The sequence below is a fragment of the Xiphophorus maculatus genome, chromosome 1 (assembly GCF_002775205.1).
Source record: "Xiphophorus maculatus strain JP 163 A chromosome 1, X_maculatus-5.0-male, whole genome shotgun sequence".
In the NCBI taxonomy this organism is placed as follows: domain Eukaryota; kingdom Metazoa; phylum Chordata; class Actinopteri; order Cyprinodontiformes; family Poeciliidae; genus Xiphophorus; species Xiphophorus maculatus.
In genome coordinates, this window is record NC_036443.1 from 31,765,184 (window position 1) to 31,789,998 (window position 24,815).

A 24,815-nucleotide genomic window follows, 5' to 3' on the forward strand; every position below is an offset into this window, starting at 1 on the left:
GCCACTGCCTTCCATGCTGTCGCTGCCTATTTCCCATCATGCACCTCTGTAAAATAAAGTAAATGAGGTTGTAATGAAAAAATAAAAGTGATGAAATGGCTTAACGGGTTTCTGTTGTCTGCTCTTCCTGGGAGAAGCGACGGCGCCACCTGGCGGCGTCACGCTTTCCTTCTGAGGTAAAACTGAAGTCACCAGGAATCTCTTCCTGTTTCCAGGAACAGATTTAATTGTTCAGGTCATTTAAAAAGACGATTTCCTATGAAGTCTGCAGCTGAAAGCTACTCCAGCAGGTGTTCGCATCTCCACCAGTTTACTCTAAATTACAGCAGCAACTGTTTGAGTCAGTCGCGGGAACGTTCTCCTCCTGATGATCCAGATGTTTTTCACGGGTCCTGAACGCAGAACGTTCTGCTCTAATTGAACTCTTTTATGTTTTACTGATTTACGGATCAAAAATCAGCGGCTCTTATTCTCAGAGTCAGCTGTGTGATGACGTCACAACGTTCACCTTAGCTTTGTTTGGACTCTCCTGATTGAGCAGAGCGTGATCGGGCTCTATTGAGCCAATCAGGCTGAGGACGATGACGTCACCTGGGAATTCCCCCTCACAAACTCTCCCTTACCCGCCTCCACCCCAACACCACCACCACCTCTCCACCTCCTTTCGTAACATCTTAGACAAAAACAAACAACATGGCGGTCTGTGAGCTTCAGTGATTGGCTGTCAGGAAACTCATGCGCTGTTCTGTTGGCTATTGGCAGAGAAAGAAGAAGCTGATTGGTTGAACAGAGCTCAGTGCCGGCCATTGAGCCCGCCCCTTGAAACATAGAAACACAACAACTAGAAAAAAGATTCAGCTTTGACACAAAAATATTTTTTTGTAAAATCAAATGAAATCTCAGGTAATGTTGCATAAGTCAAAATAGCAATATATTTATTTTTGAACACATTTTTATAATGACAATCAAATATAAAAGTCAACATTGTGTTTCTTGGGTAAATGTTCATTTTATAAATCAGATTTATTTCTGATTTTTCTTTCCTGTAAAGACTGAACTTGGATGATAAAAATAAGAACAGCTAAATTTGCATAAAGCGATAAAGTGAATAAAATACGATATGAAAACAGATTTGCCCTTTTAATTATTTATTTAGTTTAGTTTTTTATTTGGCTCATTTATCTGGCATTTATTTCTTATCCAGATGGTTGTTTGAAAGCTTTTGTTTCTGTTAATTATGTTTATTTATTTATACAGTTAATGAAAACACGAGATTTAAAATATTAAACCAATAATATTTAAACATTTTAACATTTTAAATGCATAAATTTATTTTTAATGAAAACTATGTTTAATAACTGCTTAAAGGTTATTTTTCAAAATATAGTCTGACAAACGATCCTCATCAGAAGGCATATTTTCTGAATATGACTAATAATATCAGTAGTAGTAGTTGTATTTATTTAGGGGAAATATTTTAGGTGTAACAACTGAAGTCCAACAAATAAAAGAAGCAGAGTTTCTAGATCAGCAGATGGTGCCTGTCTGATCTGTGTGTTTTAGCTCTGTGTGGTTCGGTGTCAGACTTCATCACCAGATTTCCTCCTCATCCTCTGTCTCTGCTCCCGGCAGTGAGTCTCCCCGCCGCCTCCTTCTGTCTCCCCGGCTGCAGCTCCTCATTTCATCGCGGCGCCCGCAGCAACATCTCGCCCCTCTCTGCGTCTCTCTGAAGACATGTCAGACGTCGGCTCGGATCAGGTCCGCACCGGAGAGCAGAACTGGAGCCGAACCGAGCTGAACCAACAGGAGGCCTCGGTTCCTCAGCCGCACACCGTGTTCGTGATCCTGGACTCGGCTGAAACTCTCAACTTGGTCCAGTAAGTCTGGAAGCGTTTTCCGTTACCCGTTACCGGACTCCGGCCAGAAAACTGTCAGTTTTGAGGCGATCGGAGTTATGGATAAAATATCTGCTTTATTTAAGCAAACTGAGACCTTGGTTCAGACCAACGGTCGGTTCGGATGAATTCGGCTCAGTAATAATCGTGATTTCTGTTGGAATATTATTGGCATAGATCCGTGAAACGAGCGGGGATCTCAAAGGAGGAAAACTAAAGTTAGAGTTGAGGCTTAAATGTGGTGATTTTTGAATGGAGTTTGGTCTGATCAAGCTGGAGACAAGCGGCAGTTAAGTTAATATTTGTCAGAGTGGAATGCTGAATCTGCACTCTGATGAAGATGATGATGGCAGGTTATTGTTGTTGTGTTCTATTTTACCTTTGACCCCTGAACCTTCTGTGATGACTCATCAGTCAGGAATCTCCTCCTTCCTCCTTCCTCCTCCTCTTCAGACTGAGGGAAGCCAACCTTCCTCTGCTCTCACGCTGCTTTGACTCCACCTCAGCTGCTGTTGGATCCATGAATCTGTTTGTCCTCACTGGGATTCAGACCTGGATCAGATCAGTTCTGGGAAACTGCTCTGTACCTTGTTTTGGGTACAGCTGGATTTTGTTGGGAGAAGGTAAAGTTGTGATGAGTCACAGCTGCTCTGCAGGCCTGGATCTGTTCAGACACATAAAGCTTCGTGGGAACAGAAAGCAAAAGTAGATGAAGGTTTAGATAAACGGGTAACTGTAGCTGAGAAACACCTGAGCGGGACAGTAAAGTTTATTTATATAAAACAATTCAGCAACATGGCGGTTCAGAGAGCTTTCCATCACAAAAACATAATATTGAAACAAGCAATAAAAATCTAACACCATCATCAAAATCAACATCAAATATGTTGATCAGTCTTTCAGAGTTTATCAGTTAACAAACTCTAATCAGGTGGTTCTTAACCTTTATTTAAAGAAACTCAGTGTTTCAGCTGCTTTGCAGTTTTCTGGAGGTTTGGTTCAGATTTGTGGTTCACAGAAGCTGAATGCTGCTTCTCCATGTTTGGTTCTGATTCTGGGGATGCAGAGCAGACCAAACACATAACCAGAACCAGAAGACCTGAGAGGTGTGGAAGGCTACAGCAACAGCAGCAGATCTTTAATGTATTATGGTTCAGTGCTTTATAAACTACCAGCAGTAGTTTAAAGTCTGTTCTCTCAGTGAAGGACTCTAGAACTGAGTCATGTAGAACTTGGTGATGTAGAACTGGGTGGTATGCTCTATCTTCCTGGTTTTAGTCAGAACTCCAGCAGCAGCGTTCTGAATCAGCTGCAGCTGGACCATTGATTTGTTAGTCAGGCCTGTGAAGACACTGCTGCAGCAATCAATGCAACTAAAGATAAACACATGAATCTTTCTGGGACATTTGTTCTTTAATCCTGGAAATGTTCTTCAAGTGATAGAAGGCCGACTTTGTAACTGTCTTTATGTAGCTCTGAAAGTTCAGTTCCGAGTCCATCACTACAGATTTCGGGCATGGTCTCTATTTTCTAACTGTAATAACTGACTGACATCTCAAATCAGATGTGGGTGTAGCAAGAAAAACAGAATTAAAAATAATTTGAATCAGTAACTCGTATTTTTTTCATATGTAAAATCTGCTAACATGTTCCCCTTGTACCAACATGTCCCTGCTCTCAGACCGTCCCTGTTTTCCTAAAGCATCCCCCTGTTGTAAATACAAAATTATTCAGAAATTCCAGTTTTCCTGTGAATAGTCAGTAACACGTCCTCATTGAGCAGAAATGACCCCATAAACCTGACCGGTTGCCATAGGACCCACAACAGCATAAAAACCAGAACACCTTTGTACTCAGGAAATGGTTAAACCAGACAGCTGCCAGATGTCCCTCTTCTTTTCTGTAGTCCAGGGTTTGCAGTTCTCTGTCTGCAGGACATCTCATGAGATGATGAAGCTAACTCTGTCAGCTCATTGGTCGATTGAGTCCTGACTCTGATTGGTTCTGATTGGTTGATTTTTTGTGTGTTGAAGGATGGAGTCTGGGATTGTGGCCGACATCGAGGTCGACAGTTTGATTCCCACAGACAGTGACATCTTCTACCAGATCAAGAGCCAGCCAATCAGCATCAGGTGAGTCACCTTACAGGTTAAATCGTCCAGGTCCCGACCACCTCCTGGCCAGGTTCAGACTACTTCCTGGAAAGCCAGTGTAGTGGTTTCCATGACAACTTCATTATAGCTCTCCTTTCAGTTCCTCTGCAGCATCCCCCTCTTCGTCATCTTCATCGTCTCTTCCGTCGGTGATGTCATCCCGGTGAGCACCTGGTTTTTTTCTGGTACCTGTTATTCTCTGAGTGTCCTGCAGGGGGCGCTGACAGGTCACCTGCTGCTCTGCTCCTGCAGGGTTCTGATGCGTCAGGGGCTGATGCGGCAGCAGGCGCTGGAGGAGCAGCAGAAGGAGGCGCAGCAGCAGAAGGAGGCGCAGCGCTGCAGCGACTCCTCCTCTCCCATCAGCCTGGCTAACTCCGCCCCCTGCACACCTGCCCAGGTTCCCGTGGAGGTGCTGAAGGTACAGTCAGGCCCAGCAGGGAAACCCAGCTGCCGAGGTCGGCGCTGATGACCCTGTGTTTCCTACAGGTGCAGACTCACCTGGAGAACCCCACCAGGTACCACATCCAGCAGGCCCAGAGGCAGCAGGTCCGCCAGTACCTGTCCAATACCATGACAGCCAATCAGCAGCCAGCGCTGCAGCCAAGCCCCCCACCCCAGCAGGACTCTGGTGCCACGCTGTCCGATGAGAGCAGCCCAAAGCAGGAGGTAACGAACAGAACCGGGCCGGCAGCAGCAGGTTTGCAGTTGGACCTGTGACGGCCAGCAGCCGGACAGGAAGCAGCGTCAGCTCCAACAGGAAGCAGCATCAGCTCCAACTGCTTCCTGTCTGGCTGCAGCTGCTGAGTCGGCGCCTTCAGAGGATCTGAGTCAGGCCGCAGGAAGCCAGGAGAACCACTTCCTGTTGTAGATGGAGCTGCTGCTGCTGCTGCCGCACTTATCCATCCATCCATCCATCCATCCATCCATCCATCCATCCATCCATCCATCCATCCTCCAGCTCTCTTCCTGATCTCTTCTTCTTCTTCTTTAGATGGAGGAAACAGTCATTGATGACATCATCAGTCTGGAGTCGAGTCTAAACGAGGATCTTCTAACTCTGATCGACTCCGGCCTGCAGCTCACCAACACGGTACGCAGTCATCACACCTGCAGCCTGAGTGCAACAAAGGGGCGTGGCCACCAATCCCAGGGGCGTGGCCACCTGTTAGGATGTAATCCAATTGATTTCTGTCACATGATGTTCTGCTTAATCAGAACCTTCTGGATCAGTCCGACCGCTCAGTGATTTGTTTTAACTCTGACAGCGTGAAGGGGGCGGGGCTTATGTCCTGTTCTGCAGCCAGCCAGCAGGGGGCAGACTGACTGCTCCGTGTTTCTGAGGACCAACAGTCTGCAGCCGCTGACTCAGTCTCACTTCAGCTTTCTACACTTCCCCCTCTCAGTGGGCGGAGCCTCACTGTGTGTGTGTGTGTGTGTGTGTGTGTGTCAGGGAGATAATGAAGTTGTGGGAGTTTTCTGTTCTTCTTAAAGGACGTGTTTCCCCATTTTTCAACAGTTGTCTGAACAGAAAGAGGAAGAGCAGCAGCTCACTGTGTGTGTGTGTCGTTAATGTGTGTGTGTGTGTTAGGGTGTGTGTGAGAGAGTGGAGAACATGAGGATTTTGGTGTTGCTGCCGGATCATGAGAAGAGGAGGATTAAATCAGAGGTAAAAGTTGCAGTTGTCTTGTTTTCAGAGCTTCAGATGCTGCAGGTCCAGACGGTTCTCCAGAACCTCCAGGATGTTCTCTGGGTTTTCCAGGAGGTTTTCCAGGTTTTCCAGGCCTGGTTTAGCCGGGTATCCGCGGCTCTCTGGGTTTTCCTGCTGATCTTGGAGGTTTTGTGCTGCTTGTTTTCAAAAATGCTTCAGTCAGCAGAACCTCCGTCTGTCAGAGGTTTCCTTTAAAAACAAACTGGTTCCGGCAGAAAACAGACCTGGAGGACTCAGGCTGATTCTCATCCAGCCAGAAGGTGACCAGTAAAACCAGTGGAACCAGTTCACAGGTCAGAGTCCCAGTAGAACCAGTGGTGCTGAGACCCATTTGGATTGAGCCAGGACCGATAGATGGTCCTGAGTGGAACCAGGAGGATCCTGTAGGTGAAACAGTTCCCCCTGGTGGCAGAAGCAGGAACTGGGATTAGATCAGTAACCAGTTGATCCAATTCTCTCCAAACAGGAGCGTCGGCTGTGGAACCGTTAGCTTCTTTTGGATCAAACTAGTTCTGGGACTCGATTCAAATCCAGATCATTTCATGGTTTGTAATGAAGAAAAAATGTCATATCAACAAAATGATCAACATTTTCGATTCAATAACTGTTTTTGCGGCTACATTATTGACTAACTAAACATCTGATCTCAACAACAGAAATATTAATGATTTTTAATCTTCGGGTTCTTCAACAATCAGATTGGAGCAATAAATTCATCTGATCATTCATGGAGACGCTTTAGAAATGTGGACTGTGGGTGCTGATGTTAGCATTAGCTGCTGCACTTTATCATTGAGATGTTATTTTAGCCTAGCATTGCTTCATAAGGCTAACTGCTTTTAGCACAACTTGAACACAGCAACAGCTTTTTCCAGCCTCCAACCAGATCATTTAGAAGCAGGAATGAACAGAGAGAAGACGTTTGATTGCTGCTGTGAGCAGATGTACGTCAGATTTACAACCGTACCAGAAACAAACAATTGCAAAGGTTCCATTGTGTCAAAATGAATGAGTTAAAACGGGTCAAAGCTCTGACCCGAGTTGGTCGGCTGAGTCGGAACCAACTGGTCGTCCAGGTGTTGGTTTACCTGCAGCAGGGCGTGCTTCTCACCATCCTCTGATTGGCTCATTGCAGCTGCCGGCAGCCGGGAACATGCTGGACGTCTACGGAGGGATGTCCACGCCCACCATCGCCGTTAGCAACAGCTGCCCGGCCGACCTGCATGCCGTCAAGCGGGAGCTAACAGGTAAATGTGACAAATGTGACCCAGACCCGGTCCGGTCCGATCTGCATTAGAGCCCTGCTGTGTTCCTGCTGCTCAGCTCTGACCGATCCTCCTCTCCTTCTCCTTCTTCTTCTTGTCGCTGTAGATGTGGAGACCAAAGCTCTGATGAAGGAGCGGCAGAAGAAGGACAACCACAACCTGAGTGAGTAGTGCTTCACCTCTCAGCCAATCACAGCTCAGGACTTCCTGTTGGAACAGGAAGAGGCGGTTCAGTCGACACAGATTCTGATTCCACATCAGAGGAACACGTCTGGACTGATTTCATGTGAAAACCAAAACTTTTTATCCAGACTTAAACTTGTCTGACCTTTATGTTTCAGTCGAAAGGAGGCGTCGCTTCAACATCAACGACCGCATCAAGGAGCTCGGAGCACTGATCCCCAAGTCCTCTGACCCGTCAGTATTCATGCTAACCATGCTACGCTAACAGCTATTGGCACCACTAATGGCCTTAACGAGGCACGCTCTGTGATTGGCTGTTCAGGGAAACCAGGTGGAACAAAGGCACCATCCTGAAGGCGTCGGTGGATTACATCCGCAAACTGCAGAAAGAGCAGCAGAGAGCCAGAGAGATGGAGGAGAGGCAGCGCAGGCTGGAGAGCACCAACCGCTCGCTGCTGCTGCGCATACAGGCGAGGGGGCGGAGCCTGTTACTTAAAGGGGCGTGTCCTGTCCTGTGTTTGCTGAAGTGATTTGTGTTTTGTGACAGGAGTTGGAGCTCCAGGCTCGCCTTCATGGCGTCTCCTCTTCCTCCGTCTCTGTGGACCCCCAGACGCTCCTGTCCCCGCTGCTGCCCAACCCGTCGCTGAGCTTCATGGACCTGGACGAGTCCCACCAAGCGTCTGCCGTCTTCTCCACGGACCTGGTGGCGGAGTTGGGGGAAGGGCTGAGCGGCCTGGGGGCGGGGCTTCTGATGGAGGAGGACGGGGGCGGGGCTGTGATGTCCGACCCGCTGCTGTCCTGTGGCGCCTCGAAGACCAGCAGCCGGCGGAGCAGTTTCAGCATGGATGAGGACCTTTGATGATGTCACCACAGGCTGGTCTCTGATTGGCTGAGGGGGCCGGGTCAAATTTATCAAAGAAATCGATAGAACAATTTATAATCTGTGATGTCCAACATATTCAGATTACAAAACACAGACGACATAACCATGGTAACCACTTCATGCTAATTGCTGCGAGTCATCGCTGTGTAACCATGGTGACGTTTTTCTCACAGTGTTGCCATGGTAACCTTTACGTTCCCCTTAAAACGGAACAACACCAGAGCTGACTGGTGGCTAAATAGCAAGCTGTCATCTGATTGGCTGATTTCAGCAGGTCGGTGGGTTCGGCAGGTGAGCCCTCAGGTGTGTTGCTCACCTGCTTGTACAAAGCTGTAAATTCACAGAAATCTATAATCAGAGTGCTGGAAAGATTTTATGGAGATTTTATGTATAAGAAGAGAAATTTTTCTGGTCCAGATTGTTTACTTCCTGTTTGTGTCCGTGTTTCAATGTCCTGCTGGAGACAAAGTTCAGGACCTACAGAAGGGAAACCAGGGACCGGTACCTGGACCCTGTGGTTCCAGACCGGCAGATACTCCAGAGTTGACTCACTGCGATGCTAGCAGCTTTTAAGAAAGCTCATGTACTAGTGCTAGTTTTGTTGATGTCCTGCATTGAGGGAAAGCTACCTGACCCATTTGTCAGGAGTTCTTAAAGGTTCATAGGTCAGTTCGTCTCCTGCAGACAGTCTGGGTCAACTGGACTTGATAAAGCTCTATACAAGTACAAATCATCTATTATGAATTTATTTTGGACTGTTTTTTTACTCTGGAGGTCTAAGTGTTTCTGATTCTGACCTTATCTGGCAGTGGATAAAGATGCACTAACATGATCATGACATGCTAACATGATCATGACATGCTAACAAAATGATGACATGCTAACATGATCATGACATGCTAATACAATGATGACATGCTATCATGATCGTGACATGCTAACAAAATGATGACATGCTAACATGATCATGACATGCTAATACAATGATGACATGCTAACATGATCGTGACATGCTAACAAAATGATGACATGCTAACATGATCATGACATGCTAATACAATGATGACATGCTATCATGATCGTGACATGCTAAGATCTAGCTGGAGTGCCAGTTGAGCTGTGCCGTGATGATTCTCTTACAGTTTAATCAAGCATTAAATAGAAACGTTTTGATATTTCTGAACATTTGAGCAGTTTCCAAACTCTCATAATTTTGGCTTTAGCTGTTAGCTCAGAGTGCTAACTAGTGTTACGCCCTTAACCAAGGGAAATTGATGGAAGTTTGGGACATTCTCTGCTGTTGTTCATGTTTCTAATCTCAGCCACTGAAAATGAAGCTGACTGCAATCATCTCTGCTGTTAGCTGTGTGTTAGCATCATTGGCGGTCGTCATCGGGATCACCTGGAATTAGTCACAAAGGGAAATCTGTTTCTCGGGTCCTTCATGCTGTTTTCATTTATGTTAATGATGTTTACATGTAGTCTGTTTATAATCTTAGCTAAGATTGTGTTTTTTAAAATTATTAAATTTCACACTCTGTTATCTTTCATATAGAATAAATATTCAAACAGAAAAGTGAGTGCTTTTGTCTCCATGTACAATAGATGGGCTTTTTCTCAAAACAATATTAGAATCACAGATATATTATTAATATTTGTCTCAGCATCAGCATGATGAGGAAAACATCTCAAAACACACAATACAGACTCATGTGAACCAATCAGACTGACTTTCTGCTTTCACACTTTTATTGACTGACTCAATGAACAAAAGGTTAAAAAATAGCTGAAAGAAGAAAATTCAGGAAACAGATGTGTTCAGAGAATATGGAGTCTGTTTTCAATAGAAAAAAAATACATTTTATTTGATAATTTAACATAAAATTGGAAAATTAAATCTCTGCAAATAATGTGGCAGAAATCAAATTTCAAAAGACAGAAACATTTCAATATAAACGCAACAGATATTTTTTTTTTTACTTTATTTTTTACAACACATGTTCAAGGTTACATTCTTCCGTCTCTTACTGACATTTGTCATCTGCATTACAACTTGGCAACAGGAGATGAGACAGTAGGTGTTCTTAACAAATGTAATAATGATTACAAAACAACAAAACAAAATCAACAGACAGATAACAGCAAAATAAAATAAATACAAAACATACAATTAAATCCTCCCTGAGTTAAAGTGGTTCCCACCTTGGTATTTTAGACCGACCCAAGAGAACATACCAGTGCAAAAGGGCAATCCTGTAATTGTGTCACTGAAATAATAACGGTATGAAGCTCCACCTTATATTAACAACTATTTTTTGAAGCCTTAAGGAATATGTGATTTCTTCCATCAAATGAATGTCCCAAACTTTTTGTATCCATGTGTTATATGTAGGAGGTCCTGGCTTCAGCCATCTGATAGTTATGCATTTCAATGCTGCTGTGAGCAAGATTCTTAGAAGATATCTATCATCCTTCCTGTCCAATCCAAAGGGTATTACTCCCAAAATTGCCACCAACGCAACAGATATTTTGACTACAATGGAGATGCTGCCATCTGTGGGATTCCATAAGTATTACACAAGTGTGACATCAGTTCAAATTAGGCTTCATAAATATTTATTGTAGTCATTCATAAAAACAGATACCTACTGAGAAAGAAGATAGGATTTAAATGGTTTAACAAAACTATTTAATTCCTACTTCAAAAGTAAATCAGATCTGAAAATAAAGGAAGCAGAGAAATCTGTCTGATGAGTTTTGAGTATTTTTGGAACTTTATTAGAAAAATCACAAATTAATAACATCTCTGCTGAACAAATTATCAAAACACATTTCAGCGGGAGTTTACTTCAGCTCATAGGTTAGTATGTCATCAACATATAATTGTAAAGTTGAAAATAAAAAACAAATATACATTAACAGTAATATTTTGTTCCCGTTTCTTAGGTAACTAAGTTACGTTCATCTGTGTTCTGCTGTCCAGCAGGGGGCGCTTTAAATCTTATTCACTGAAAGTGACAGAAACTGGTGAGAAAAGCAGTTTTGTTTCTGGAGGTGAGTTCTGGTTGACCTGCAGTTTGGGGCCTCTATCTCTGTCTGCAGCCAATTCATGAGGACCTTCAGCAATAAGGTTATGTGAGACACTAAATGTGTTTTAGTTAATCTGATTCAAGTTTAATCAGTGGACTGAAATGGATTTTTTTTAACAAACACAGAGGGAAAAACAGGAGGTTTGTCTTTGATTCTGCGCTGATGTCAGAGGTCAGGAGCCGCTGTCTTCTCAGTGGTTTCCTGTTTCCTGTTTGAATGTCCTGGCCTTTGTTCCAACAAACACAGACTTCCTGTTCATTCCGGGTGCACATCCTGTCCCACCCGCCCCGCCCCTGCTGACCTGTCAATCTCGGACGTAAACACGTCACCGAAAAGTTCATAGCAGCTGCAGACAGTTTACGGCCACGAAGCGTCTGAAGAACACTGAATGTACAGCAGCCAATCGTTGGCCTTAGAATTTCAATGATGATGTAATCAGTGAGTGTTTTGTACAAATAAAACACGAGTTTTGCGATTAGTTTGTATTTTTGGGTAAATCTGCGACACAAGTAGAATCCTGGAGAACGGCAACATCTGAACATCAGCAAAAAAATGTCAAAAATATATTTTTTTGCCTTTTAACCTTTGTTATAAAGTCTTTTCCACTAAGACGGATGGAATACAGTTTTATTATGCTGATGATACACCTGATGGTATCAGGTATTGCCAACCATAAATCCCTCAGGAATTCAGATTAAAATCTCAAATTCTTTCTCACATATAAAGCACCTGATAATCAGCTCCATCATCCACCAGAGCTCTGATTGGTCCGGATGTTCCTACCAGAAGAAAACCTCAGATAAATTCTCATCATAACAGAATTTACTTCTTATTATTTCTGTTTGCTTTCTGTCTTCTCAACCAGCATCTGGATGGAGGTCTAAATGTTTCTGATTCTGATGTTTATATGTGGATAATGACATGCTAACATAGTGACATGCTTACATGATGACATGCTAACATAGTGACATGCTTACATGATGACATGCTAACATAGTGACATGCTAACATGATGACATGCTAACATAGTGACATGCTGACATGACGACATGCTAACATAGTGACATGCTAATATGACGACATGCTAACATAGTGACATGCTGACATGATGACATGCAAACATAGTGACATGCTAACATGATGACATGCTAACATAGTGACATGCTGACATGATGACATGCTAACATAGTGACATGCTAACATGATGACATGCTAACATAGTGACATGCTAACATGATGACATGCTAACATAGTGACATGCTAACATGACGACATGCTAACATAGTGACATGCTGACATGACGACATGCTAACATAGTGATATGCTAACATGATGACATGCTAACATAGTGACATGCTGACATGACGACATGCTAACATAGTGACATGCTAACATGACGACATGCTAACATAGTGACATGCTTACATGATGACATGCTAACATAGTGACATGCTAACATGACGACATGCTAACATAGCGACATGATAACATAGCGACATGCTAACATAGTGACATGCTAACATGACGACATGCTAACATGATGACATGCTAACATAGTGACATGCTAACATGACGACATGCTAACATAGTGACATGCTAACATGATGACATGCTAACATAGTGACATGCTGACATGACGACATGCTAACATAGTGACATGCTAACATAGCGACATGCTAACATAGTGACATTATTTGCATGATCACATGCAAATAATACAAAATTAACGTAATCCTAATTTATGAGATATGGTCTTTAACCTTTTGATCCCAGAGTGACTGTTTAGAAGGGCTGATAAAAAACAATGCCCTGCGACAGACTGGTGACCTGTCCAGGCAGCAGCTCCTCCCGACCCCACTAAGGACAAGGGTGTTAGAAAGTGGATGATTTTGTTTAATTAAATTATTCTTTCATATTTTTCATAAATATTTGTCTCTACAGTCGGCTCCTTGCTTCTTCTTTTATGTTCAGGTCGGAGAACCTTTGTGCTGATCCGAGCTCAAAACGGGATGCGGATCGTTCAGACCAAATCCAAGAGTTTCTGTCCTTTGCTGTGACATCATCATCCAGCCTTCCCCTGATTGGCCGTCCTATGAAGGGAAGACGATGGCGCAGCACTCCAAGCAGACCTCCAGGCAGTCAGATGACGCGCAGCAGTTTTCCAACATCCCGCAGTCCAACACCGCCTGGCACGCCTCCTCCGTGCACGCCGCCTCCCCGGCCGCCTCCACGCAGCAGCAGCAGCACGCCGCGCAGTCGCAGCAACTGGCTCCGCCCACGCCGCAGGCCAGACACTCCCCCAGCGCCGAGCACATGGACAGCAGCTCACAGAACAGGCAGGCCAGCAGGCAGTGGACGCAGCAGTCTGCAGGGACAATCGGGAAAACGGAAAAGGGTTTGAAAACTTTTTTATACAGAAGAAAACGTCTGAAAAGATGTTCAGTTAGCGCAGAGGAGAATCAGATACGATGCTATTCTTATTTCACTTCCAATCATGACAAATTATGGAGGCAAAAGTATTTCACATTTGGTCCCATTTGCAGTTTTTTGTTCTCTGTAAAGACTTAATGTGTCGGTTTGTCCCTCCGGTTGACCAGAGGACACGTCCAACAGGACAGGCCCCGAAACAGGACACGCCGACATCAGGGGTGTACAAACTTTTTGCCCTGCTGGCAAATTTAAACTACGAGGAGCGGGAAATTTCATAAAAAATATGCAAAAATTCATTTTTTGTGATTTCATTTCTTTTTTAAAATCAAATCTGTATATTATTAAAAACACAAAAAGGGGGACTTCCGGTTATGGCAGCCACGTGAGAAGACGTACCGAACTTCGCCCTGCTGCTTGTTGCTTTAATAAGGGGGAATAACCGCTGTTCACAGAAGATTTATGCAAAAAAAAAAGGATAAACTGATGTATAATGACTAGCTCGACTAAACAACACAAAGGGAAAAGCGAAGCATCCAAGCAAACGAAGCTGTTCGGTGGAGAAGCTAACAAAGATGGCTGCGCAGGAAGGGACAAGCTAACAAAGATCGCTGCGCAGGAAGGGACAAGCGAGTCTGAAAGTAGTAAGTCAGATCAAACCCTAATCCTCTAAACTTGGTGGAGTGATGGTGACACTACAAGATGTAAAACAAGAAATGAAAGATTACAATGAACGTATGTCGCGAGTAGAGGACCGGGTTTCCACCGGGAAGACCAAGTGGCTAAGCTACAAGCTAACGTGAGCACCTTGGAGGCTAAAACTAAATCTATGGAGGACAAACTCATGGACCTGGAAACAAGGTCTCGCTTGAATAACTTAAGGCTCGTGAATTTGCCAGAAGGTGCCGAAGGTTCAGATTTCTGTGCTTTTTTAGAAATGGATACCGGGGCGTTGGGGATCGAGGCGCTGCAACCCTCGGTGGGCTTGGAAAGAGCTCACAGATTGGGCCCGGAGCAGACGGCGCTGCCCGACCGAGAGCCTGATGATGAAGGTCCTCAACTACCGAGAAAGGCAAGCCGTCATTGGAGCTGCACGGGAAACAGGACGTCTCCTACAAGGAACAACGGGTCCGTTTCTACCCCGACCTGGCCACCGGGCTTCACCAGCTGAGGAAAAAGTTCGGTCCGATCCGGGAGGAGCTGCGTAAATTGGGCATCGGCAATGGAGCGACTCAGCCTGCAACGCTTCTAGTGACTTATGGAAACAAAACACCTGGGGAAGCAAGTGAGTTTCTTGAGAAAATTCAAGAGAGCTCAGGACACACAGAGCACTGAGTAAAGAACGACGGTGTGTAAAGTAAGGTGACCAAACGTCCGTATTTCACGTCCTGTCCCGGGCGTCCCGGGTTTTTTTTAGAAAGTGAGGAAATGTCCTGTTTTTTAAATTTCCTTCATTGGACCATTAAATTTACGGGCACTAGGGCCCTGCGCACGGCGCTGCGTGTGACGTAATCCCTGAGCCGCGTCAGTGCGGGCAGCCATGTTGTTAATCAGTAGATAGATAGCGTGGCTGTCAGTAGCCAACAACCTGCCAAAGCGCAAATGTATGGAGTTTCCCTGCTTTTAGAGCCCCCCCACCTCCAGGTTGTCCTGGTTTTCCCAAATTAAAATATGGTGACCCTAATAAAGTAAAGTATGCAAATAACTGAAATTCATTATATGACATCTTACAGTTCGCCCGTATCCATACAGTATCTATACAGTATCCATACAGTATACATACAGTATCTATACAGTATACATACAGTATACATTCAGTATACATACAGTATCCATACAGTATCTATACAGTATACATACAGTATCTATACAGTATACATACAGTATCTATACAGTATACATACAGTATCTATACAGTATACATACAGTATACATATTTCCCTTTGCATTTCAGTGCTTGTTATATATTTATGTTCCTAAGTTTGTTACATATCCGCGTTCCTAATTTTGTAACAATAAGCATTTAAATGTAAAATGGTCCTTTAAAAGGTTTTTAAATTTCAGAGGTAAAAAATGTTATTTAGCAGCAACTGGGATATTTTCTCCAGAATAGGCCAAGAGTGGTTCTGCTGATCCTCACTGGTTGTGGATTGGTTCCTGGCCATAAGGGGATTCTAGTGGATATGGTGGGACTCTCCCAGTTTGGGGAAGGAAAATGGTAGAAGGCTTTGGTTTGTGTGTTGTGTGTTGTATGTGTGTTCTGACAATCCGGTTTTGTTGTGTCTCACACTTTTATAAGGTTAAGCAACCCGCTACTTTTGTTACTTTATACCTCAAATTGTAAAATGTAATTTTATTTCATGGAACTGCAGGGGTCTTCAACGCCTCTAAAAAGTAAAGCAAGTGATGAATAGATTGAAATAAATGGACTCTAAAATTGTATTTCTTCAGGAAACGCATCTTCTTGATGAGAACAACTTAAAGGTTGGAAGGAGGTGGAGGGGCAATTTATATATACGGCACCGTTTGCATCCCATTCTAGAGGAGTTATGACTCTAATACATGAATCGGTGCCACTGCAAATTAAAAACATTATTAAAGATAAAAGAGGAAGGTACCTAATACTCCAAGGCTCCCTAATGTCAGAAACTCTCATTTTAACTAATATATAGACCTAATGTGGATGACAGTCATTTTTACAATGATTTATTCCTCACCCTGTCAACATTAAAGGATCACACATAATGGGGGGGGGGAAATTTAATTGTGCATTAAATCCAAACATGGATAGATCAACAGGACTAGATCAGTCGCATAACAACTGTAGAGCTGCAGTTCATAGAATGATGAAGGAGTTGAAGTTACTGGATGTTTGGAGAGAGAAAACCAGCTAATAAAACATATTCCTGCTACTCAAGTACTTTTAAAACCCACTCCAGAACAGACTCTTTTTTAATTTCTACAGAGTTGCAGTTTAAATTCAAGATTGCTACTATGACAATATTGTAATTTCAGATCATCTCCGCGTTGTTTGGTTTATAAAGATGATAAATTAAAGAGAGACCTGCCGAGATGGCAAATTCAACATAAATGGTTACAAGACGAAAACTTTGTGAAATATTTAGGAATACAAATTGATCCAAATTAATACTACAGAAACAACAGCGAGTATAAAATGGGAAGCATTTAAGGCCTTCCTTAGAGGACATATTATTAGTTATACAGGGTCTAAAACAAACTGAAAAACTAGAATACAGTTGGAAGATAAAATAAAAGTAATCCAAGCTAAAGTAAACAAGGGAAATGACCCACAGCTAGAAAAGGAATTATTGATTTTGAGAGCAGAATATGATCAATATTCAGATTCAAAAGCTGCATCAAGTCTTTTGCGACTCAGGCAAACATTTTATGAACAAGGCAACAAAGCGAGCAAGTTACTGGCATGGCAACTAAACCAGTTAGAAACTAAACAACCAATCACATCTGTTATATCAAACGAACTAACCCTGCAAGACCCCCAAGAAATTAATGCAGCTTTTAAGAACTACTATGAAGAATCGTATAAAGCAAAATAAGCATAAAATTAGAAAACATAAATCAATTTTTAAATAATTTAAATATACCTAAATTCTCAGAGGAAGACCAGGACAACTTGAATCTAGAAATGACAAAAGAAGAGTTCGAGTTAGCCACTGACGATAATCTGAAATCAGGGAAAAGAGCAGGACCAGACGGCCTTCCAACAGATTTATATAAAACCTTTAAAGACAAACGTTTGACCCCATTATTAGACATGTTTAAAGACATTTTTCATTCAAATTATTTCCCCCCCTCAGTAAACGCTGCCATGATTATCCTTTTGCCAAAGCCAGGCAGATCTCCAAATAAATATAACAACTTTAGGCCGATTAGTTTGCTAAATTCTGATCTGAAAATAATCTCTAAGTTGCTATGGCGACGCTTACAAAAGGTTTTACCAAATACAATTAACCGAGATCAAAACGGGTTTATTTTGGGGAGGCAAGGTTTTCATAAGGTGAGGCGAGTATTAAACATAATTCATTTTAATAAAAATACCTCAGACTGCTGTTTTACCATTAGACGGCGAGAAGGCGTTCAATTGGGTTCACTGGGAATATCTTTTTCAATTGTGGAAACAATTTTGTAAAATGGGTTAAAATATTATCCAATAATCCCTCAGCTGAAATAATAACAAACAGAAACATATCTAAGCCAATAAAGGTCAATAGAGGCTGCAGACAGATTCGCTCAGACCTTCATCTCATGGAATCACTGCTGGACCTGCAGAACAGGATTTCCTGGTTCACAGACCATGTGACCTTATTCATGTCAAAATGAAGTCCATCAATACAAATGATTATGGAAATAATTCAATTATTTAGTCAGATATCTGGATACAAAATAAACAAAAACAAGTCTTGTATTCTATTAATGAAAGAATTAGCCCATCCTCTGATGATTTACAGTTTAAAATAGTTCATGAATTTAAATATTTAGGGGTAAACATCTCTTCAGATCTTCAACAGGTTGCTGCGACCAATTATAAACTCATATTGAATGAAGTAGATAATTCATTTGAAAGATGGATGCCACTACCAATATCTATGATTGGAAGAATAAATATAATAAAAATGAACATATTGCCAAAGTTACTCTATATATTTCAGAATGTTGCTCCTGAATTATTTTCACAAATAAAGAAGAAGATGTTATGTTTTTATGGAACAACAGGAAGTCCAGACTCCGTTTGTCTTTACTGTACCTCCTTATGACCCAGGAGGCTTGAAGTGCCCAAAGTTTCTCTGGTATTACTATTCTGTGCAGTTTAGGTCTATGATGTTTTATTACAGTAATCATTCTCCACGTTGGACTGACATGGAGACTCAGGATTTAAAATGGACTCTGCCTTCATATTTATATTCAAATTCAATATCAAAGCTTCTGAAACATACTAAAAATCCATTTCTTAAGAATATAATAGTATGGAGAGATGTAAGAAACAATTAAATGAACCAAATTGTTTGTCGCTGTTCAGTCCAGTGTGGGGTAACCGATGTTTGTACCTGGTAGAGCTGATTTAATATTTAAAGTATGGAAAAACAAAGGACTCCAAATGATTCAGAGTCTTTATGAACCAGACTCAGACAAACTAATGAGCTTCCAGGATCTGCAGCATAAATTTCACCTAGATAGGAAACATTTCTTTAAATATCTCCAACTCAGAAACTTCATAAGAACAAATCAAAATGATGAGTTGACAAAACCTGGCAAGTCACCTTTAGAAAAAATGTTAACAAAGGACAGTTTGAAGAAAGGAATCATATCAGAATTTTATCACTCAATAATGTTACATCTATCAGAAGGATCTCATGATAGACTTAAGGCTTGGAAAGCAGATTTACTGCTAGAGTTTTCTGAGGAAGATTGGCAAACAGCAGCTCTATCAACACGTCTCCTAAAATGATGCAGTTCAAATGGTTAATGTGGGTTTATATAATAACACTGGACCTTAATAGGTACAACAGGGAGATTCCTGATGTTTGTCCAACATGCACAGAGGACAGAGGAACTCTGGTTCACTGCATGGACGATAATTACACTGTTTTGGAAAGAGGTAAAATATGTAATTGAGAAAATCATTTCCAAACAAATAATTCTTGAGCCAAAGCTGTTTGTGTTTGGACTGTACCCTGAAAAACATCATTATACTAAAAATGAACGGACATTTATAAACTTAAGTTTACTTAATGCGAAAAGATGAATATCAATGTTTGGAAAAAGACTCATGGACCGACCATAAACCAACGGCTGCAGCAGATGTTATCTGCCTCTGGAAAAAATTATATATATTAAAGGGAAAACAGGATTTATTTGAGTTCATCTGATCCCTTCATTAAGGAGATGTTCAAGGATCTGAACATGTCAGAAGACGGTACAAGAACAAGTTAACTGCAGTTCCCAAAGACAATTTTATTACACTGTTAAAACCTCAATATAAAGACGATATGTAAAATATGTGATGGTTGTATTGGAACCAGGATTGTGAGACATTTTGTTTTACTTTTTTGTTTGCATTTTATTTTGACTTGAACAGTAATACTACTACTGTTGTTGCCACAATTTGCATACTGATCAAGTTGCTTGTTTAAACCACTAAAATTCTAATAAAGATATTTTGAAAGAAAAAAAACACAAAAAGGGTTTTGGACTGTAAATCTGACAATTTCCACATTTCTGGGTCATCAGCTGTTTTCTGTTTTAATGACCAAACTTTTAACCTTCTTGACTCCAGGGCTGAAGAAAATAAGTTCAAGGGCCCACAAACGGCCCGGGGGCCGCGCTTTGGACACCGCCGGTCTAGGTGAAGAAATTCAGAGTTGACTTGAAGCTTTGCTGTCTGGTTCTGGTTCTGGTTCAGTGGGTGTGACCCGGAGCTGATGGGAGGCTCAGCCTCCGTCTGGCTGCAGCTGATAAGCCTCCAGTTGATCTTCTGTTTTTGTTCCAGCGTCGAGTCGAGGAAATGAAAACCTGCTGCCAGCGAGTTTCTCTGGCGGGTGGAAACGTTAAAAAAACGTTCCAAAACGCCCCGAAACGTTCCGAAACGTTCCAAAACAGCCCGAAACGTTCCAAAACGCCCCGAAACATTCCAAAACGCCCCGAAACGTTCCAAAACGCCCCGAAACGTTCCGAAACGCCCCGAAACATTCCAAAACGCCCCGAAACATTCCAAAACGCCCCGAAACATTCCAAAACGCCCCGAAACGTTCCGAAACATTCCAAAACAGCCCGAAACGTTCCAAAACGCCCCGAAACGTTCCGAAACACCCCGAAACGCCCCGAAACATTCCGAAACGCCCCGAAACGTTCCGAAACGCCCCGAAACGTTCCGAAACATTCCAAAACGCCCCGAAACATTCCAAAACACCCCGAAACATTCCAAAACGCCCCGAAACGCTCCAAAACATTCCGAAACGCCCCGAAACATTCCAAAACGTTCCTAAACGCTCCGGAACGTTCCAAAACGTTCCGAAACTTAACCTTTTGTGTTTTCAGGAACCAGGAGCAGCCGACGCTCAGAGAGAAGAACTGGGATCCTCCTCACTGGTTCTGCTGGTTCAGTTGGTTCTACTGGTTCCTCCTCAGAGTGTCTGGGACTCAGCTCTCTGGTTTCTGGTTCTGAAACATCTCAGGCCCGACTCTGACCCAGTAGAACAGAGGTTCTGGCCTGGTTCCGGCCCACTGGAAGCCTCCAGATTACTCTTTTTCCTGACCCGGTACCCGTCCACCCAGAGATGGGAACCGGGTCAACAGGCTGTCTGCCCGACCTCCAGAACCTCCTGCTGGAGTCAAGTTCCAGAGCACCAACGTTCAGCATCTCACTGAGTTTTCATCCTTCCACTCAACCTTCTGCTCAACTCTCTATAATGAGCTTCAGCCTCTGATTGGTTGGTGATCATGATGTCACCTGTTTGGACCAGAACTGGGCTCTGTCCTCCCAGCCTCTGGGGGCGACCTCAGCTCATAAGCTTCATTCTGATTGGCTCACCATTTCCAGCCACTTCCTTGATGTGGGCGGCGTCCGTCTTCAAGGAGGTGTGGCTCTTGGTCGACGACAGGCACGTCTCATTGGTGCCTGGGCTGCAGGTGGGGGGCGGAGGGCAGCCAATGGGAGGCTCTGATGAGCTGACCACACCTGGGACATAACAGATTACCTCACATGACCTCACAGGTGACCTTCAGCCTCAGGGAGGGGGCGGGGCTGCTCACCTTTCTGTCTGTGGGGGGCGGGGAGAAGGAGAGAGACGTCCTGGGTGGAGAAGCTGTCGGTCAAAGATTCATCGCTGCTGTCGGGTTCCTGCAGCCTATCAAAGACGGGGGGCGGAGCCTGACCTGTGAGGAAACAGGAAGCGTCATTCAGTCAGAGATCAGGAAGGAGCCGCTCCACCAGGAAACACGGAACTGTGGAACCATAAGAACAAAGAACCCGGCGCCGGTTCTACGCTTCGCTTCATTCTCGATGTTCTCGCCAAGTTTTCTGCCTTTTAGCAAATAGAATTAATTTTGATAATTCTAACTAAGATAAAACAAGAAAAATTTGGTTTGATTTCACTTCAGACAGTGAGAAAAAAACTGTTTGTTTTCTTATGAGCTGTATCTAAATATATTATCTATATTTACTGTATGGAGCGAAGTTTAAATTTAGCCTTGTGAAAAAACCTTCCATCTTTGCTAGAAACAAAATGTCAAAGCATTTTATGGTAAAACCCAGTAACTGTGTTACCATCAGTTGTTATAAGAATTTACACGACTCCGGCCCTTTAAATCTCCCTGTTGCTCCATATAAGGACTGAACTCATTTACTTCCTCCACCTCCAAACTACAACCAGGGCCAAACTCAACATCATCCTTCCTTTTGGTCTCTGATTGGCCGGTTAAAATTCAAACAGAGGAATTTCAGTCAATGGAAGAAATCCCAGATGGCGCTCTGAAGGGAAATGAGAATCAATCTGGACTCTGTGTTTGACCTGGTTCTGTTTCCAGAGTTCTGATCTGCTCTGACGTCATGCTGGTTTCCCCTTTCAACCAATCAGGTCGCGTTCAGTTTTTCTCACCTGTGCGGTGACGCGGAAGCCTCCCATTGGCCACTGGCTGCTCTGAGACGCATTCTGATTGGTTGGGATGCTTGGAAGCTCCGCCCTCGGTGCTGCCAGAGACACTGTGGAGAGCCGTCACATCCATCCTGCCAGAAACAAAACACGCCGTTATTATTACATTTATTATCTTTTCTAAAACAAATATTTCAGAAATATTTGGTCCGCATCACCGGCAGTAAGTCGGGCTCGTTTCCAGGCAGAGTTGGACCGGTTGCTCTGAGTTGGACCGGTTGCTCTGAGTTGGACCGGTTGCTCTGAGTTGGACCGGTTGCTCAGAGTTGGACCGGTTGCTCAGAGTTGCACTCTGCCATGGTTGCCCATTGTCACAGATTCTGTTCGTAGCGTTGAACAGTCTGCGGACCAGCCGATCCGTTCTGGTGACCTCAGGGTCTCTTTTTGCGGATGATGTCGTCCTACTGACCTCATCGGGTCGTGATCTACAGCGATACCGGAGCGGTTCGCAGTCGGGATGAGGATCAGGGCCTCCAAAGGGTAGAGGGCCTTCTCCGGGTCGGGGGGACATCCTGCCCCGAGAGGAATCTCTGGGTTCATGAATGAGGGAAAACGGAGCGGGAGATCCACAGACGGATCGGCGCAGCGTCTGCAGTGCGGCGGGCGCTGTACCGCTCCGTCCTGGTGGAGAGAGAGCCCAGTGAAAAAGCGAAGCTCTCGATTTACCGGTCGATCTACGTTCCCACCCTCATCTATGGTCATGAGCTTTGGGTCATGACCGAAAGAACGAGATCGCAGATACAAGCGGCTGGAATGAGTTTCCCTGACTGGACTCTCCCTGAGAGAAGCTCAGTCATCATGGAGCCGCTGCTCCGTCACACTGAGAGGAGCCAGCTGGGCGGCGTCTGGTTGGGATGGAGACTCCCTGCTGAGGAGTTCCCGTCCCACCAGGAGGAGAGCCAGGACAGGGTGGAGGGAAGACTGGGCTGCTGACCCGGAGACCCGGCGAAGGATCCGAGGGAGGAGGAAATTTCAGAAATGTAATAAACCTTAAAATGAGCTGCTAAAGTTACGCAGTGAAACGTTGAAGCAGTAATTTGGTTTATTGATCCTGGAAGAAGAGAAAACAATCTGTGTTGTTTTCAGTCACATTTTTAAATGTTATAAACTTCAAAATATTATTAGCAAACTAGAGATTTAGCTTCAACCTGAGTATTTAGTTAAATGTGTGGTAAATATTTAGCTTCAAACTAACATTTTGTAAACCAACTAAACTTTTTATCTAATATTTAGAAGTAAATATTCAGTTAGCACAGCAAATATTTTTCTTTAAACTAAATATACAGTTTGAGGCTATATTCATATTGGAGTTAACTACTTATTTCTATCTATCGGTCTAGTTTGAAACTGACATTTATTACTAAAATGAATAACATGGTCAAAATTTGGACCCTTATTTTTCCCATAAATAAACCAAATTATTGCTGTAAATTTTCCACTGTGTAACGTCTTCAGATGAATCCGGTCCGGATCACAGCCCGGTTCTGTTGGGTTCGTTCAGACTCATCTGAGAAGAGCCGCAGAGAATGAAACCGTTTCGAGGCTGTTAGAAACACCGAACGGTTCCGGACCGGTTCTGGATCTGGACCGGTTCTGCTTTTACTCCAGGCTGAAGCAGATTCTGACCGGCAGATGTAAAAACACGGAGTGATCCAGAAACCAGCGGGTTCTGGACCGGAACAGCAGAACTTTCTGCGTTCAGCAGGAAAACAACCGGAAGCTCCAAAATCAGGATCCAGAAAAACCGAAAAATGTAGAAAACTGAAACTCACCTGCAGCGCCGCGGGTCTGCTGCTGACTGCGGAGCTCCGGGGGCTGCGCCTCCCTCACACACACACACACACACACACACACACACACACACACACACACACACACACACACACACACAGAGCAGACGGAGGCTGTTACTGCCTCTCAATAATAATAATAATAATAATAATAATGATCATTTATTTCACGGATTTCATTCAGAAGGTGAAACTGGGTTAGAAATGAAACTCAGCGATTTATTTTCCGATTCTGGGTCAGAATATTGAACGTGACACAATAAACCAACAAAAAACATTCAGGATGTCAACATAGAGAATGAAAGGTCAAAGGTCAGCTTCTCAGGAAATTAAAACATCACACCAATAAAAGGGATTTTATTTTGAAGCCACGTTCGCTCAGAAGACTCCTGATTGGACAGACGTCCAGCTGTCTGGAGGTCAAGGTTCAGGAAGGAGAGTGCTTTATCCGAGCAGGCGGAAAGTTAGGTGGAAGAAAGAAGTGTGAGAAAAAAGAAAAGTACAGCAGGAACAGAGGAAGCCATGAGAGCTTCAGGACTGGGATATTTTTATTCTTTATAATCTGGAACCCAAAACCTTCTGATGGTTCTGGTTCTGGTTCTGTGGGCCTAAATCCTCTGAGCGTCACTTCGAGCTGTCAGGGAGCCTCCAGCTCTTCTTCTGCTGCTCCAGATGTTTCTCTGTTGGATCCAGTTAAACCCAGAGTTCTGCTTCAGAGGTTTCCCTGAGCCTCT

At 43.5% G+C, this 24,815-nt stretch overlaps 2 protein-coding genes across 3 annotated transcripts; one reads left to right on the forward strand and one right to left on the reverse strand.

Annotated features, from left to right (window-relative positions):
• The first annotated feature begins 1,543 nt into the window (after positions 1–1,543).
• On the forward strand, positions 1,544–9,663 carry LOC102231855 (transcription factor E3-like). 2 transcript variants are annotated; one of them, XM_023334138.1, is made up of 11 exons: positions 1,544–1,877; positions 3,929–4,027; positions 4,137–4,211; positions 4,301–4,466; positions 4,535–4,714; positions 5,040–5,138; positions 6,892–7,003; positions 7,128–7,184; positions 7,363–7,438; positions 7,527–7,674; positions 7,752–9,663. In XM_023334138.1, the coding sequence occupies exons 1-11, from the start codon at positions 1,735–1,737 to the stop codon at positions 8,061–8,063; spliced, it is 1,467 nt and encodes a 488-aa protein (XP_023189906.1). In that variant the 5' UTR covers positions 1,544–1,734; the 3' UTR covers positions 8,064–9,663. The 2 variants fall into 2 exon arrangements, with proteins under 2 accessions (XP_023189906.1, XP_005805051.1); XM_005804994.2 differs by having other exon boundaries at positions 1,546–1,877; positions 4,149–4,211.
• Positions 9,664–10,844: 1,181 nt separating this feature from the next.
• LOC111608656 (myoD family inhibitor domain-containing protein-like) lies at positions 10,845–22,891 on the reverse strand. Its single transcript, XM_023334182.1, has 5 exons — positions 22,450–22,891; positions 22,238–22,365; positions 21,393–21,515; positions 21,172–21,318; positions 10,845–13,542 (listed from the first exon to the last, which is right to left on the reverse strand). The coding sequence occupies exons 1-5, from the start codon at positions 22,800–22,802 to the stop codon at positions 13,268–13,270; spliced, it is 1,026 nt and encodes a 341-aa protein (XP_023189950.1). The 5' UTR covers positions 22,803–22,891; the 3' UTR covers positions 10,845–13,267.
• Between the last annotated feature and the right edge of the window lie 1,924 nt (positions 22,892–24,815).

Bases quoted from the DNA above. Each gene is read 5' to 3' on its own strand.
- LOC102231855 (XM_023334138.1), top strand. From the start codon at position 1,735: ATGTCAGACGTCGGCTCGGATCAGGTCCGCACCGGAGAGCAGAACTGG. The intron at 1,878-3,928 runs GTAAGTCTGGAA...TGTGTGTTGAAG, and splicing joins GAAACTCTCAACTTGGTCCA to GATGGAGTCTGGGATTGTGG. The intron at 5,139-6,891 runs GTACGCAGTCAT...GGCTCATTGCAG, and splicing joins GCCTGCAGCTCACCAACACG to CTGCCGGCAGCCGGGAACAT.
- LOC111608656 (XM_023334182.1), bottom strand. From the start codon at position 22,802: ATGTCCCCCCGACCCGGAGAAGGCCCTCTACCCTTTGGAGGCCCTGAT. The intron at 21,319-21,392 runs GTGAGCAGCCCC...GTTATGTCCCAG, and splicing joins CGCCCCCCACAGACAGAAAG to GTGTGGTCAGCTCATCAGAG. The intron at 13,543-21,171 runs GTGAGCCAATCA...TTGTCCCTGCAG, and splicing joins CAAGGAAGTGGCTGGAAATG to ACTGCTGCGTCCACTGCCTG.